Below are 14,397 nucleotides of genomic sequence, written 5' to 3' on the forward strand. Positions count from 1 at the left end.
ACACTACGGCGCGAAAACAAGATTACGGCGCTCAGAAACGCCGGCGAAGCAACCCAACATATAAAGCACAGTAAAAACAGCAGCAACACGATGAAAACAAAAAAAAAAAAGAAGCAGAGTACACAGACATCAACAAGATACGATTCAGCCACAGCATAAAAAGAAAAGACAAGCATAAACTTGAAGGATCGCCGGCGACGCTTACTTGTTAACGGAAATGACAAAGAGAACGGTTGCACTTTACTCCTCCGGACGACCTCTCGCAACTTACAGGTGAAAAAGCGGAACACTTCGAAAAAACTAAAGCTTCAGACAAATATACTCAGAACTGGTTTTTAAGACATACATATATACTCCCACAATTACCAAGAGATGCATTAACTGCATGGCCACGTGTGCACACACGATTGGCTCAGAAACTGCACCACCACACCCACCTCTCCTCAAAAGCCGCATAAACTGTACTTCATCCCCAAAAAACCCCCAACTTTGAAAACCGGTGTCTCTTCGATTACCCATGTACACAAATACATATACGCCACTCTACTTATCAAATCCCACCCACAACATTCTCGCATTCAATTTTATTCCCCATTTATTACCCACTTTATTACCAGTCATAAATTGGTCGAAGACAAAAAACATAAATACAAGCAAACCAAAAGCCAGCGGGAAAGCAAAATACTTCACATATATATATTAAGATTCTTTTTTAATACAAGCCAAAGCGGACTCAGTCCGCGACAAGGAAGTCCTATTCTACAGCTGAGCCTCCAAGTCCGCAATGCGGGCTTGGACATCCTCTAGCCTCTCTTGCAACTCGTCCCTCTCTTCCCGGGCTGCAGCCAGCCTCTCCGCCACCGTAGACTCCGGCGCGGGTTCCGGACGGTCAATGGGTACATACCACCGCCCATTGATCTGCACCGCCGCTCGCCCGCGTCCCGGGACCAGCATCCTCTCATACACCTCCTCAAGGAGGTCGTCGTAGGGAAGGCCGTCCTCCAGCATATCAGCCAACCTCCTAGCAAACGGATCGGTCGGCAAATCATTGAACAAGGTCAAAAGTTCGACCCTTCTCATCCAACGCATCTGCGTCCTGTAACTACCACTGGATACATCACTGCCATTACTCACAGACGCCGAAGAATTATCAGACATTTTTTACGGTACTTTCACAGGAAAAAGAACGATTTGACGAAGTAGAAGAGAAGAAAGGAGATGAACGCACAGATGAAGTGCACAAATGAACTGCTCCAGCCCTTATATAGCCACAGCCACAACCCCGTAATAAAAGCAGATGGAGTTCCCGAAGCGTTCAAACTTTCCACAGGCGTTTCCTAGGTCAAATATAACTCAAGCGCACCTGGAAAACCAGCGGTCAACAGCCTCCTCAGTGAATGTCTGTGCAGTGCATTTAAGGCACACGGACACCCACAAGCTACCAGCCCACACAACTTCAACACCCACAACCTTCCCGCCAGATCTTCCCTCATTATTGGCCGCGTCCAATACCTGGGGGGCACATTTTCATTTTTATTCAAATTTTACAACTTCTCTCATTATTGGCCGCGTCCAATATTTGGGGGGCACATTTTCATTTTACTTCAAAATTTTTATCTTCCCTCATTATTGGCCGCGTCCAATACTTGGGGGGCACATTTTCATTTTACTTCAAAATTTTTATCTTCCCTCATTATTGGCCGCGTCCAATATTTGGGGGGCACATTTTCATTTTACTTCAAAATTTTTATCTTCCCTCATTATTGGCCGCGTCCAATACCTGGGGGGCACATTTTCATTTTTATTCATATTTATATCTTCCCTCATTATTGGCCGCGTCCAATACTTGGGGGGCACATTTTCATTTCACTTCAAAAATTTTATCTTCCCTCATTATTGGCCGCGTCCAATACTTGGGGGGCACATTTTCATTTTTATTCAAATTTTACAACTTCCCTCATTATTGGCCGCGTCCAATATTTGGGGGGCACATTTTCATTTTACTTCAAAATTTTTATTTTCCCTCATTATTGGCCGCGTCCAATACTTGGGGGGCACATTTTCATTTTTATTCAAATTTTACAACTTCCCTCACTATTGGCCGCGTCCAATACCTGGGGGGCACATTTTCATTTTTATTCAAATTTTACAACTTCCCTCATTATTGGCCGCGTCCACTACTTGGGGGGCACATTTTCATTTTTATTCAAAATTTTTATCTTCCCTCATTATTGGCCGCGTCCAATATTTGGGGGGCACATTTTCATTTTACTTCAAAATTTTTATCCAAATTTTTAATTCCTTCATTATTGGCCGCCCCCAATATTTGGGGGCTCCCAACCTCATTTTTGCTACGTGTTCTGTTCGCTTCAAAAATTTATCGCAGGCACTAAACTCAAACACAAAGGCAACACAAGGCAATACGCAAATAAACGGTTTCACATTAAGGCAGAAATAAAATTACAATCAGACACGGGCTACTCCCGCATCGAAACTACCTAAGGAAGCTGAGCCCTCAGCTCCGCAATCCGCTCATCTACAGCTTCCAGCCGGGTAAGCAGGCCGTCCCTCTCCACCTCCGCGTCCCGCAACCGCTCCCGCACCGTAACACCAGGAGGGACCGGCGGGTTGTCAATGGGCACCATCAAACGCCCATCCACCTCCTCCGCGTCCCGGGCACGACCCGGTAGCAGAAGCTCATGGTAAACAATCTCCAGAGCAGACTCATAGGACTGCTCCTCGTCCTCCAGAGCCTCCGCGATTCTCACCGTGATAAGCTCGGCCGGCAACCGGCGAATCCGGTTGATCAGATCCTGTCGCCGGCGCCACTCGCTCGACCGGCCATAGTACAGGTTAGAACTAGCTGCAGAGCTGTCAGAAGACATATCACCTGCACAAAACAAACCAAGGCAAGACGACCGGTTAAAAATTCCGATCAGATAACAAAGCAAGAAAACAGATGATCACTACGCCGGCAAAGCCTAAACTCGAACACTCACCAATATTGCAGAGACAAGCTTTTACAAAGATACGCGATGAACTGAGCACTTTTCACCAAGATAAAAACTCCCTTTATATAGACAGCACTCCAGCCCTTTGAACTTCAGCCGTTACTTCCCTAGGCAGTTGAAGCGCCAAAAAATACACATCCATCACCCCCGTCAAAAGCCTCATACATGTATCTGTGCCAGTAATTAATTGGCACAAATATCCGCACAAAAATACCATCAGTCAAATTAACCTTGCATGCAGTTACAGCATCAACCACTCACAATACGCCACGTGGAAAAACCGTACACTCCCCATACGGAACGACAAGACCAGGCGGCAAAAAGCTTCACACCTTTTGAAAATTTTGAAATCCATGGCCCAGCAAACACACACCGGGTAAGTCCAAGCCCGTAGCCCGCCACATCAATCCAACCACTCAACAATACACACTTGCACAAATACAACCCGGGATGACACCTTTGCGGGAAAGATTTTACTTACTCCCCCCACCCGCTAAAGCAGATGGAAGGAGTAGGGGGGCAATGATAAGGTACCACGCTACAGGAACCGCCAACAGTACCCGCCCCCGCTACAGGACTTGGAGATCCCCAAAGTCAGACCTCATCATTACTAAGTACAAGGCAAACAGGATAATAAGCATGCACAAATCCCAAAAGGACGGAGAAAAGGACAGTAGCTGCACCAAAACAGCCACCCATGCTGGGGAGTGTCCACAGACCCATTCCCGCCACTGTAGCAACAGTGGCGGCCAAGGGCCTATATAAAGGACTCCCCAGCCAAAGTGGAAGGTAAGTGCAAATTTAACCCTAAAACTCTCTCAAAGAAGCATCTCTCACCATACATTTAGAGTGAAAACTCTCTGATTTCCCTTACTTGTCAAGCACATCCAAGTCACTGATTATCACGCCGGAGGCGCCTCACGGGATGTCACCCCCCGTGTAGCGTTGTTTTGCAGGTTAGGTCCTGCCTGAAGCTTCCCGGAACAGTGCACTGGAACCCTAGACGAGATTTGGAGTTATCACTGATATTGCTTAAAAAATTGTCTAACTACTCCTATAGCAAATGTGGTAATTGTATAATAACATAAAAATAGATTTGCAAGTAATTGAATAAGTATACTGTTATCGTATATAGGGCAATTATATAAAAGAACAAAAAAAGATAGTGCAATTAAACATTATATTAATATCAATGCAATCCTATAGGAAGGACAAAAACAATAAATTTCTAGTTGCTCTAAAAATGTCAAACCAGTATTAAAATACTTGTTTCTAAGCATAAGACGCAAGAATTAATATTTTATCGAAATAAATATTCAAATCTTTAACTAATGTTCCAAAATTAGTATCATATTCTAACATCCATTTGGCTTGGATATTGCAGATTGTAAGCAGCTAATGCAAGAAATTACTAATGTTGTATTCTATTTTGTTAAAGGGTAGACCATTGCTTAGTAAGGCAATCCATATTTCTCTCTGATCGTAGTTTTACAAAGGACAATGCGCCTCCTGAAGTGATGTGTGATGTAGCTCCGTATAAATGATTTATTACATGAATGATATGTGATCTTCTTTCGTAAAAAAAAAAACCATAAAAAAGTTAACAATCTTACGATATAAATTATAATGATATGATTTTTTTAATTTTTTTTCAATTATATAATAGATATATAATTCAATCGAATTTTAGTCAATTTGATCATCGAAAGTCAAAACTGGACGATGGAAAAGAAATGGAAGAAATATTAAAGCAAAAAAAATATGAAAGTACACATTTATCAGACAAAATATATTGTTACGTTTTATTTTTATCAAGAAGGGAATTAATATTTCAAGCATCCCTCCCTGGCACATGTGCATATGACATGACTCAAAAGAGCACCTCTTAACGAGGAGGTAAAACACCAAAAGATTAACAATAATCTTATCACAAAAATTATAATGATATAATTTTTTATTTTTTATAAATTAAATAATATATGTATGTTTCAAATCAATTTTAATCTATTTGATCATCGAAAGTCAAAATGGGACAATTAAAAAGAAATGAAAAGAATATAAAAGTCACCATATAAAAAATTAATGATATTTATGACACAAAAAATATATTATTATATTTAATTTCTTATCAATAGGGCAATTAATATTTTAAGCTGCCTCCATAGAACATCTGCATATGACATGACCCAAAAGAACATCCTTGAAGAGGAACTCATATTGGACTTGCTCTGGAACTCATATCAAGACTCTAACTGCTATTGCAGAAAGTACAGAAACCACGCCCACTGCGCGCAGAGGTTTCTTCCTGTTTCTAGCCCCTGCACATGCAGGATCATCCTCCCACTCTTCAATTCATGCGAAAACTGAATGCGCAACAAGATACTACTAGTCGGTTAGGTGGTGTATTCCGCCGCCGAAATTTGTATCCTGTAATTTTTATTTCCTTTGTCTAAAAATTATGATATTAGAAATGAAATATGATTTTAAATTTTAAATTAGAGAACTTCTAGTAAAAAATATATAAAATTTAGATGTTTTTTGATTTTTTATTTTTCAAACATTTGGACAATCGAGAGAATATTATAGATAAATTAAATTCTACTTTCCTGTAAAGTTGAAAATCTTTTTCTATTTGATAATAATTTCAAGTTTAAAGTTACGGTCTGTTCTAAAAAAGAACCCAAGCATGAACTAAATCATATCAACAATTTAAGTTGTAAATAATTTATAATTTCAAGTTTTGATAACACTTTAAGAAATTCAAGATCTCAGTATCAACGTCATCATATTTTCAGTGAAAAATATTTTTAAGAAAGTTGAAATACTAATTTAGGACTAAACACTAGTTAGTGGTAATAGTCAAACTGATATTTGATGATAAATTAGTAAACCAACACTTAGTACTTAGTGTGTTTTGATGATATCATATTATAATTAATATTCTCCTGATCGATTTGATATTATATGTTGAATACGGAGTTCCATAACATGTGTATATTATAAAATTATCCTGAAAAAATTGTATTTTTCGAGCTTTAACGAGCCGAGCTCGAGCCGAACCCACTAAAACCTCGGCTCGAGCTCGTTTTATTAACGAACACATTTATGTGTTCGAGCTCGTGCTCGAGTTCTTAAGGAACCGAGCCGAGCCGAGCTTTTATCGAGTCGAGCTTGTTCGTGAACAGTTCAGTTCGTTAACAGTAGTTTTATTACCGGCGGAAGATCATCATCACTAACCATCACTCCGCTGATATGCTTTCAGATTCTGGACCCGTGCATGAACTACATTGAAAACAAGTCAGATTATCTTAGCTGGGACCACTACAAGAAACGAGGCCATTTACGACGGATAACTTACGACGGATCTATGCATGGATGCGGCATGCGAACTTAAGACGGAAATCAACATATCCGTCGTAAGTTCTCCATTTACGACGGAAAACTTACGACGAAGTCTTGCGCGCATGAACTCGGATCCTGAATTTTCGTCGTAAGTTATTACGACAGATTTACTACTCCGTCGCAAGTTCTTTAATAGAATATTTTTTAAATTGACAAAAAAGTAAAAAAAAATCCGGTTCTAAGTACGGTGTCGTTTTAACATTAGTAATTTACGACGGAATGTGGTCTTCCATCATAAATTCGCTATTTTAATATTTTTTTAAGTTAAAAGAGGAAATAAGTGTCAGATTAAGAGGCGGCGCCCTTTTTGGATACAAACTTACGACGGATTCCGTCGTAAATTTACGAACCATATTTAATGTCACTTAAATTATAAGAATACTACTACTATTATTCTAACAATTTATCGGGTCTTTTAAGTGTGCATCCTTCTTATTTAAATCCTTTTTATTAAAATATTGAACACGTTTTGTTACAATAGGCTGACATTGTACATTATAGCTACGATTACAAAAAATTTACAGTAATTTGGTCTTGTTTCCTACCTGGTGCTAATGTCATAGATGTAAAATGAGTAGTCGCTTGGCCAATTGTATATATGAGATCAAGTAATCTATATTCCTGATGTCATGTCACTTTTTATTGATCTCTTATGAGTAAACCTGTTAATTTATAGTTAGTTTAAAGAAGAGTTAAATGTAATATGTGTACTCAAAGTATGCTTCATATGCACTTTGTGTACCTCAAGTAACAATTGAACACATTGTGTACCTAATATATACAATTTGATGCAATGTGTGTGTTGATGATGTTTTCCGTCATCTCCGTTACTACACCTCCGTTAGTAGAGCCTCCTGTGCTTTGTTCAGCATATAGCCTGTATCTGATTCTAAATAGGAACTTAGATTTTATATTTAAAATATTTATTTGTTTAATAAATCAAATTAGATTAATATTAAAACAAGATAAATTGATCTAAATCCATATATTGGTAGAACTTACTTATTTAACAATTTATTTTATTTTTTCTATAATTGGTTTAATAAAACTTAATTTTAACTCTTAAATAAATGAAGTATCAAATTTATTTTAATTATTATATTTTTAATAAATATAATATAATACTACTTTTTTTCTACGCAAAATATATATTTTATGTGTTTCAAAATAAAAATTCTTATTATTATATTTCTCACATAGAATTATAATTTTTATTATTATAATTTTCAATCTACGGCAACAGCACATGTTCTGCAATATTTTTACACCATAAAGTTTAGCCATGTCCTTAGGTGACTGATCCCATGATATTTACAAAGGCTGACTTGTTTACATTATTTACTTTTCGTATATATTTTATATTTATTTTTTATATATATTTTATATTTAACATTTCGTCATTAATAATATAATACAAAATATGTTGTAAACTAAAGAGATGCGTAAATCTAAAATAAATAATGTGTTTAGTTAAAAATGAAAAATGTTATGTTGCTCAATGTTATTTTTAAAAGATTGTGTTTTTTCAGTTAGAAAATGTATAAAAAGTAATATGTTGTAGTTAAAAAAGATAATTGGTTATATAGATACGCTCACAATTCGGCTCGAGCACTGACCGACCGACCAAACTTATTATGGTTCGGCTTTAATAGTATAGTGTATAGATTTGCTCATAAAAAAAGTTAATTATTTGAAGACCTTCTTAATTTAATTCATAATATAAAATAAATATATGAATTGTTACTTTCGAACACATAAATAATTTATATTACTTAGGAAAAAAAGTAATATATAATTTTTTATTAAAAATATAATAATAAAGATAAATTTGATACATTATTCATTTAAGAGTTAAAATTAAGTATTATTAAAACAATAATAAAAATAAACCGATAAATGGATTTAGATCCATTATCTTATTTTGATATTAATCTAATTTTATTTGTTAGACAAATAAATATTTTAAATTCAAAATCTACATTCCGGTTTAGAATCACATACAGATTATATGTTCGAAAGAGCATAGCAGGGCTTTTCTAACGGAAGTGCAGTAACGGAGCTAACGGAAAACATCAGTAACACACACATTGCACTGAACTGTATATATGAGGTACACAATGTGTTCAATTCTTACTTTAGGTACACAAAATGCACATGACGCATACTTTAGATACACATATTGCATTTAACTCTTTAAAGAACCATCATGCTATTATCAAGTTTATCTTACTCCAAGCTTTTTTCTGCAGGTGATTGAAATTAGCAAGGGAAGTAAGGTGAAGTATGAGCTTGACAAAAAAACTGGACTCATCAAGGTGATTAAGGCTGCAATACTTTTGTTGAGATATAAGCCGGAACATACATGATTCTCAGCCAGATCTATATTACAAGGAGGTGGCTCTTTTACTTTATTTTCCAACCCCTTACTCTGTTCCCATTCATCTGAATTTATAGGGGTTAGGTCACATCTCATGCGTGCTCTCTTACTGGGCCGTTAGTTTTGGACTGCTTCATGGGCTTGGCTGTTATGGGCTTAGTATCTTCCGGGCCGGTGGCCCAACAACTTTAACTATGTAAAACATACATACATACTGCTTTCCCGCTTTCGCTAGATATGTATGCTGACTTTCTCAAATTTGCATATGCAGGTGGACGGTGTTCTATACTCATCAGAAGTGTACCCCCATAACTATGGTTTTGTGAGGACAATGATCCGATTGATGTATTAGCTAGGAAGCATGAGTGCGGGTCCGGGTACGGGGGTGCGCGGTACGGGGATACGGGAATTCGGCAAATCTAAAATTATGGGGATTCAGGTGCGGGGGGATTCGGCAAATATTAATATATTAAAAATATATTTTATACATGTATTTGAAGAGTTATATACATATTTAAACCAAATAATTGAATAAATAAGTTCAATATCCTTAACAATATACAATATAATTATTTAATAACACAATTATCACATTATAAGGTAGTTAAGTGATAGAGTATTCAACTAATCATAGAATTAATCATATAAAAAGAATCCCCAAGAATCCCCGAGTATCGAAGAATCCCCAAGAATCGAGTGCGCGGTGCGGCGGGTGAGTGAAGTATCCCTGCTTTCTAGTGTATTAGTTATTATGCAGATAAGTATTAGAATGTATTAGTTATTATACATTCTTTCCACTTTTCTGATGCCTTTTTGTTCAGCTAAGCTCATCATCTGCGTCCAATTCTTTTGATCAGACAAAACCAGTCCTGTATGCTCTTGCTAAACTCATAACTTCAAATGACAAAGAAGTTCTTACAGATGCTGTTGGGCATTTTCATATCTTTCTCATGGCACTAATGATAAAATCCCAAACTATTATCGACTCTGGTGTTTTTGCGGACGTCTTGTGAACTTTCATAGTGATTAATTGATTAAGATTATACATGCATAATGTAAACGTTAATGTTTTTTTTCCATTGATCGATGTTTCTCACTTGGTACATTAAGCTTGACTTTTGTTTTTAATTTTTTATTTTTTACTGCCGGCTAGTCACCCATCATCTTCTGGTCTCATTCCTGCTTTGCATACAGCTGGTAATAACGTCACAAGAGATGATATGCAGACACTGTTTTGTATTACACAGGTAATAGCATCACACACAGTCACAGTTATTTACTTATTTACGCATTTATAACATAATGGCAGCTATAATTTTCTAAGTTTGAGCTTTGATCAACTTTCAGGGATTTACCCCATGCAAAAGCCCAAAGCTGTGACGGCCTGCAAGTCTGTTATCACATCTGCCGCTGAAACAACTAAGCTTCCTGTTCCAGCAGATCCTATTATTAGACGATAAGGAAACTACAAACCTTGTCTGTATGACAACAATTTCCTCCCGTCTATGAAAACTGAATCCAAGGTAATTTCTTTGTCTGTTTATGTCTCTGGCAATTAAGCATATTATTACTGGTGTCATTATGTACTCAATGAAAGTCACAAAAAATCTACACTTCTTGCCTCATTTTCAACAGAACTCTCCGAGCCGTTTCGGACAGCAGCCTGGTCAGCAGTTTGATTACGGGAGATCTGCATCTGTTCATGGAGCTGAGTGGAATCAACTAAAGGTTCAGGCTCCTCTGTCAAGCTTTAGTTGTATTTTAAAAAAGTTGTTGCTTGTATTTGCTTCCACCTTGTTATGGAAGTTTGTATAATTTTAGCCTTTTGCTTGTGTACAATTATTTGTTGGGATTTTATTTAATGAAATTATGGTATTGCGGATTGATTCATTTGTTGGATTGTTAAGTCAAGGTCTACGGCCGAATGGGTGGCTCCTTCGCCGGTGTTGGAGGAGGAACTATGCATGTGCTTCCGGCTCGTTTTACTGATGCCCAAGACGGACCCGGATAGGCTTTATAAGCTGCCAAAGCTTTGCCTTATGGCGGTGGATCCACCACGCGAGGGAGTGTGTGTGTAATAATGTATAATTATAAGAGTTCAGCAGCAGGTTTCGTTTGCTAGCCCTGTTAACATTCTCACTTTCCATAATATGTATTAATAATTTTTGGGATATGAATAGTTCAGTCCGGGCAGTTTGTTCATGCTACGCAATACATATATTGAATTTAAATTGAAGTGTAAACAGTCAGTTTAGAAAAGTTTTGGCTTCACTACTGCTGACCAAACCATGCAATCTTCTGAGCTTCTAAAACACAGGAAACTTGAGGGGTTTGGTAAGTATGTCTGCAGCTTGATCCTCTGTTCTGAAATAAACAAGCTCGCGCGATAACCTCACATCTATGTGCTTGCTTTTTCCATGCAAAACAGGATTTTTGGATAGCTTAATCCTGGAACTATTATAAATTTCAGTAGCTCCCTCCTGTGTCAAATTTAACTCTCGAAGGATTCTTCTTAACCAAACAGCTTGACATGCGCATAAAGTGGCTGCAACAAACTCGGCTTCAGTTGTTGATAACGTATCAACTTCTTCATAATGTCTGGCCTGGTTGCCGATAAATATATCAGGCTTCCAACGATTTGCTTATACAATGTGCTGTTGACTTTCTTTCCAAACTCGGCTGGGGTCTTCACAAATCACAGGATTAGAATTGCTCATTTGAAACCTGTTGAGAATGTCTTGTACCAAGAAAGTGCCACCAGCTGATTGTGATACTTCAATACCAAGAAAGTGGTGCATCATTCCAAGATCAGACATGTCAAATACCTCCATCATTGAATTCTTAAAATTCTTAAGCACAGCATGATATATCATTTCCAGTAAATATAATATCATCTACATATAAACATCTAAAACCGCAACCAAAATTTATCTAAATTTAAATCTGCAACCAAAATTTCGGTTCAAAAATTATCACAAATAATTAATTAAAATATTTAGACAAAACATCTAAAATCGCACGTCAAAAACCAAAATGTCATATAAAAACGAAGTAGTTCATTAATAAATTTGAAAAGCAGATAATTCAAAATAAACTTATTTTAAATAAATAGTCAGAATATATTATAAGTTTTTTACTGCAAGACTGCAAGTTACTGGTGATGCTACTGTTTTATATCTGAAGTCTTGAACAGGGCTCTGTGATTTGAATGCATTAGCTTGTAATAGTTCAAAATTCCTTTATTCAAATTGTTAGCCTGTGAATGATAGTTATGGCCATCTTATGTAATAAATTATGCACCTCCTGTTCCAATTTATCTATCCTAAACTCCTAGTTTAGTAACATGCAGCTCAAGAATTTGATAGCTCTTAATCTGTTAATCACATGTCAATAGTTAAAGGTTTTGATGTGTGGTCCGCTCCTATTAAGACTGTAGCAGCAGGTTGGAGTTTTGCTAAAGGAGCTGCAAACAAACCATCTGGGGCAGGATTAGCTAGTTAAGTCTTATAAGTGCGATCACAAAAGGAAATGCCCGTTCGGAGTTTAAGAGAGCTTGATGCTGATTTCATACCGGTAAATCTAAAGAAATGTATTCTTTTCAGAAAGAAGATAGAAAATGTTGAATTGGCTATAGAAACACATCACAATTCACACATATTCCACTCTCGTATAAAACCTCAATTAGGGAGACTTTCATAATAATACCAATTAATTCATCCGTATTCATAAATGAAAATTTGATACCATTTGACAGGGACTCAAAGAAAAATCAAACTTAGAATATTTCTCATCCAAGAGAGCCAAACACCAACGTAACACAAAACACACCCAAAAAAAACGCAGCACATATAAGCCGGTTATTCCAAAAAAAAAAACACATAACACTTAGGAATCTTCCGGAGGGAATGATATGACTTGGCTCAATTGTTTGGTGATTCAAATTCCCTCGGACTGCTGCCCTGCCTCGGTCTGACCTTTGATAGAAACCAGGCTTTCCATGTATGCAAACACTCCTTGACACATTGTGCTGATCTGAAATGCAAGATCTTTCCTTTCTTGTGTGTCGGGATCAAATAAGAAAATCGTACCATCCTCACATTGCAGTAAGAGCATGTTACTCTTCCAGTGACCAACAGGAGTCCAAACACCAGGAAGCGGCCCCAAAATAAATTTCTTGGTCCAACACCCCCCCTCACTCCATGTCCAAATATCAAAATTCTTCTGAGTTTTATGGAGAGACAACAATGCAAGAGAATCGTCATATACTGCAAGACGCTTAAAACTTGGCTGTGTATAGCCTGGAACAGAGTCTGGAACATCACTCTCTCTGAACGAATCACTAGCCATATCAAACGAAATCATCACTTCAGAGTTATTATCCAGTGATCCCAACCAGTAACAACATTCATTCACATATATGTAACAGTAATTCATTTCTAAATCATAAGGTTTAGACAGATCTCCGCAATACCTCCACGAATCAGTCTTTAATGAATACACAAGTACAGACACCGGATGGTGGAGATCACTTTTATCATTAGGATCAACCTCCCAATAACCTTTCATAACAACCACCTTATAATCCCCGATAACATGATCAAAACCAAAACCAAAAACCTCATACGAAGAATAAGTGAACTGCTTAGGAAGATCAGGCTTACAAATTATATCAGGCAAGAGCTTAAACTCATCAATAGCCGGATTCCACAACGCACGAGTACCCGTATATTGATACACATAATACAATCCATCACAAGGACCACTAAGAAAAGAGCAACGCATAGGCACACCACATAACTTATCACAAGCTAAAACTCGAGGAGTTTCATCGACAAGCAACTCAACTAACTCAATTTCAGCGTTTGTAATAAAATCTTGAACAAGGAGACAACCGCGCCAATCATCATTGTTGTTATAGTAGTTGCTTAGATGTTTGGATACAAAATTCGGGCTAGAAATCATCGCATACCATGATTTGCACACACTCTTAAACTGTAACAGGTCTTTTACTGGTAGCCTTGACAGAATCTCGATAATCAAACTTTCTGGCAATTTATCGATCTTGTCCATTGCAATTAACATTGATCTCTCTTTTCCTGCATTAATTCTGAAAATTCACCAACAAATTAAATCAGCTAAATACATAATTATCACCCACTTAATAAAACATATATATGCAGAGGGATATAAATAAAGATGTTACCTTTGTTTCAACAGTTGAGCCAAATGCCCAGTGTCACCTGACCTACTGTAGCGTCGCAAGGAGAGAGCCATTATTACAATCATTCAATCAATCCCCGGGTAATGCGATTTGCTTGTTCACCCCCGATTATAATGAAAACTATTCTCAAATTTTTTGCTATATTCGTGTTTTTTCATTAATAGTATATTTCAATTTTTGTTGATGTCTTGATTGTTTCGTGATACTTTTCTTTAAATTTTGATTTAGCCGATTTTCGCTGAATTGGTTACAAATAGAAGATATGGAATATATTTTATATATGATTAATAGATTAAAAGATTAAATCGTGTTTTTGATGCATTAATATAACTAGTTGAGAAGCCGCGCGTTGCGGCGGGTTATAAAAATTATGTTAATGATTTAAT

General features: G+C 36.9%; 1 protein-coding gene across 1 annotated transcript; it reads right to left on the reverse strand.

Annotated features, from left to right (window-relative positions):
• Positions 1-12,489: 12,489 nt before the first annotated feature.
• Positions 12,490-14,091, reverse strand: LOC108202739 (putative F-box protein At3g16210). Its single transcript, XM_017371266.2, has 2 exons — positions 13,994-14,091; positions 12,490-13,897 (listed from the first exon to the last, which is right to left on the reverse strand). Exons 1-2 carry the CDS (start codon positions 14,074-14,076, stop codon positions 12,727-12,729), a joined length of 1,254 nt encoding a protein of 417 aa, XP_017226755.2. The 5' UTR covers positions 14,077-14,091; the 3' UTR covers positions 12,490-12,726.
• Between the last annotated feature and the right edge of the window lie 306 nt (positions 14,092-14,397).

Source organism: Daucus carota, chromosome 9, assembly GCF_001625215.2.
Source record: "Daucus carota subsp. sativus chromosome 9, DH1 v3.0, whole genome shotgun sequence".
Classification (NCBI taxonomy): Eukaryota; Viridiplantae; Streptophyta; class Magnoliopsida; order Apiales; family Apiaceae; genus Daucus; species Daucus carota.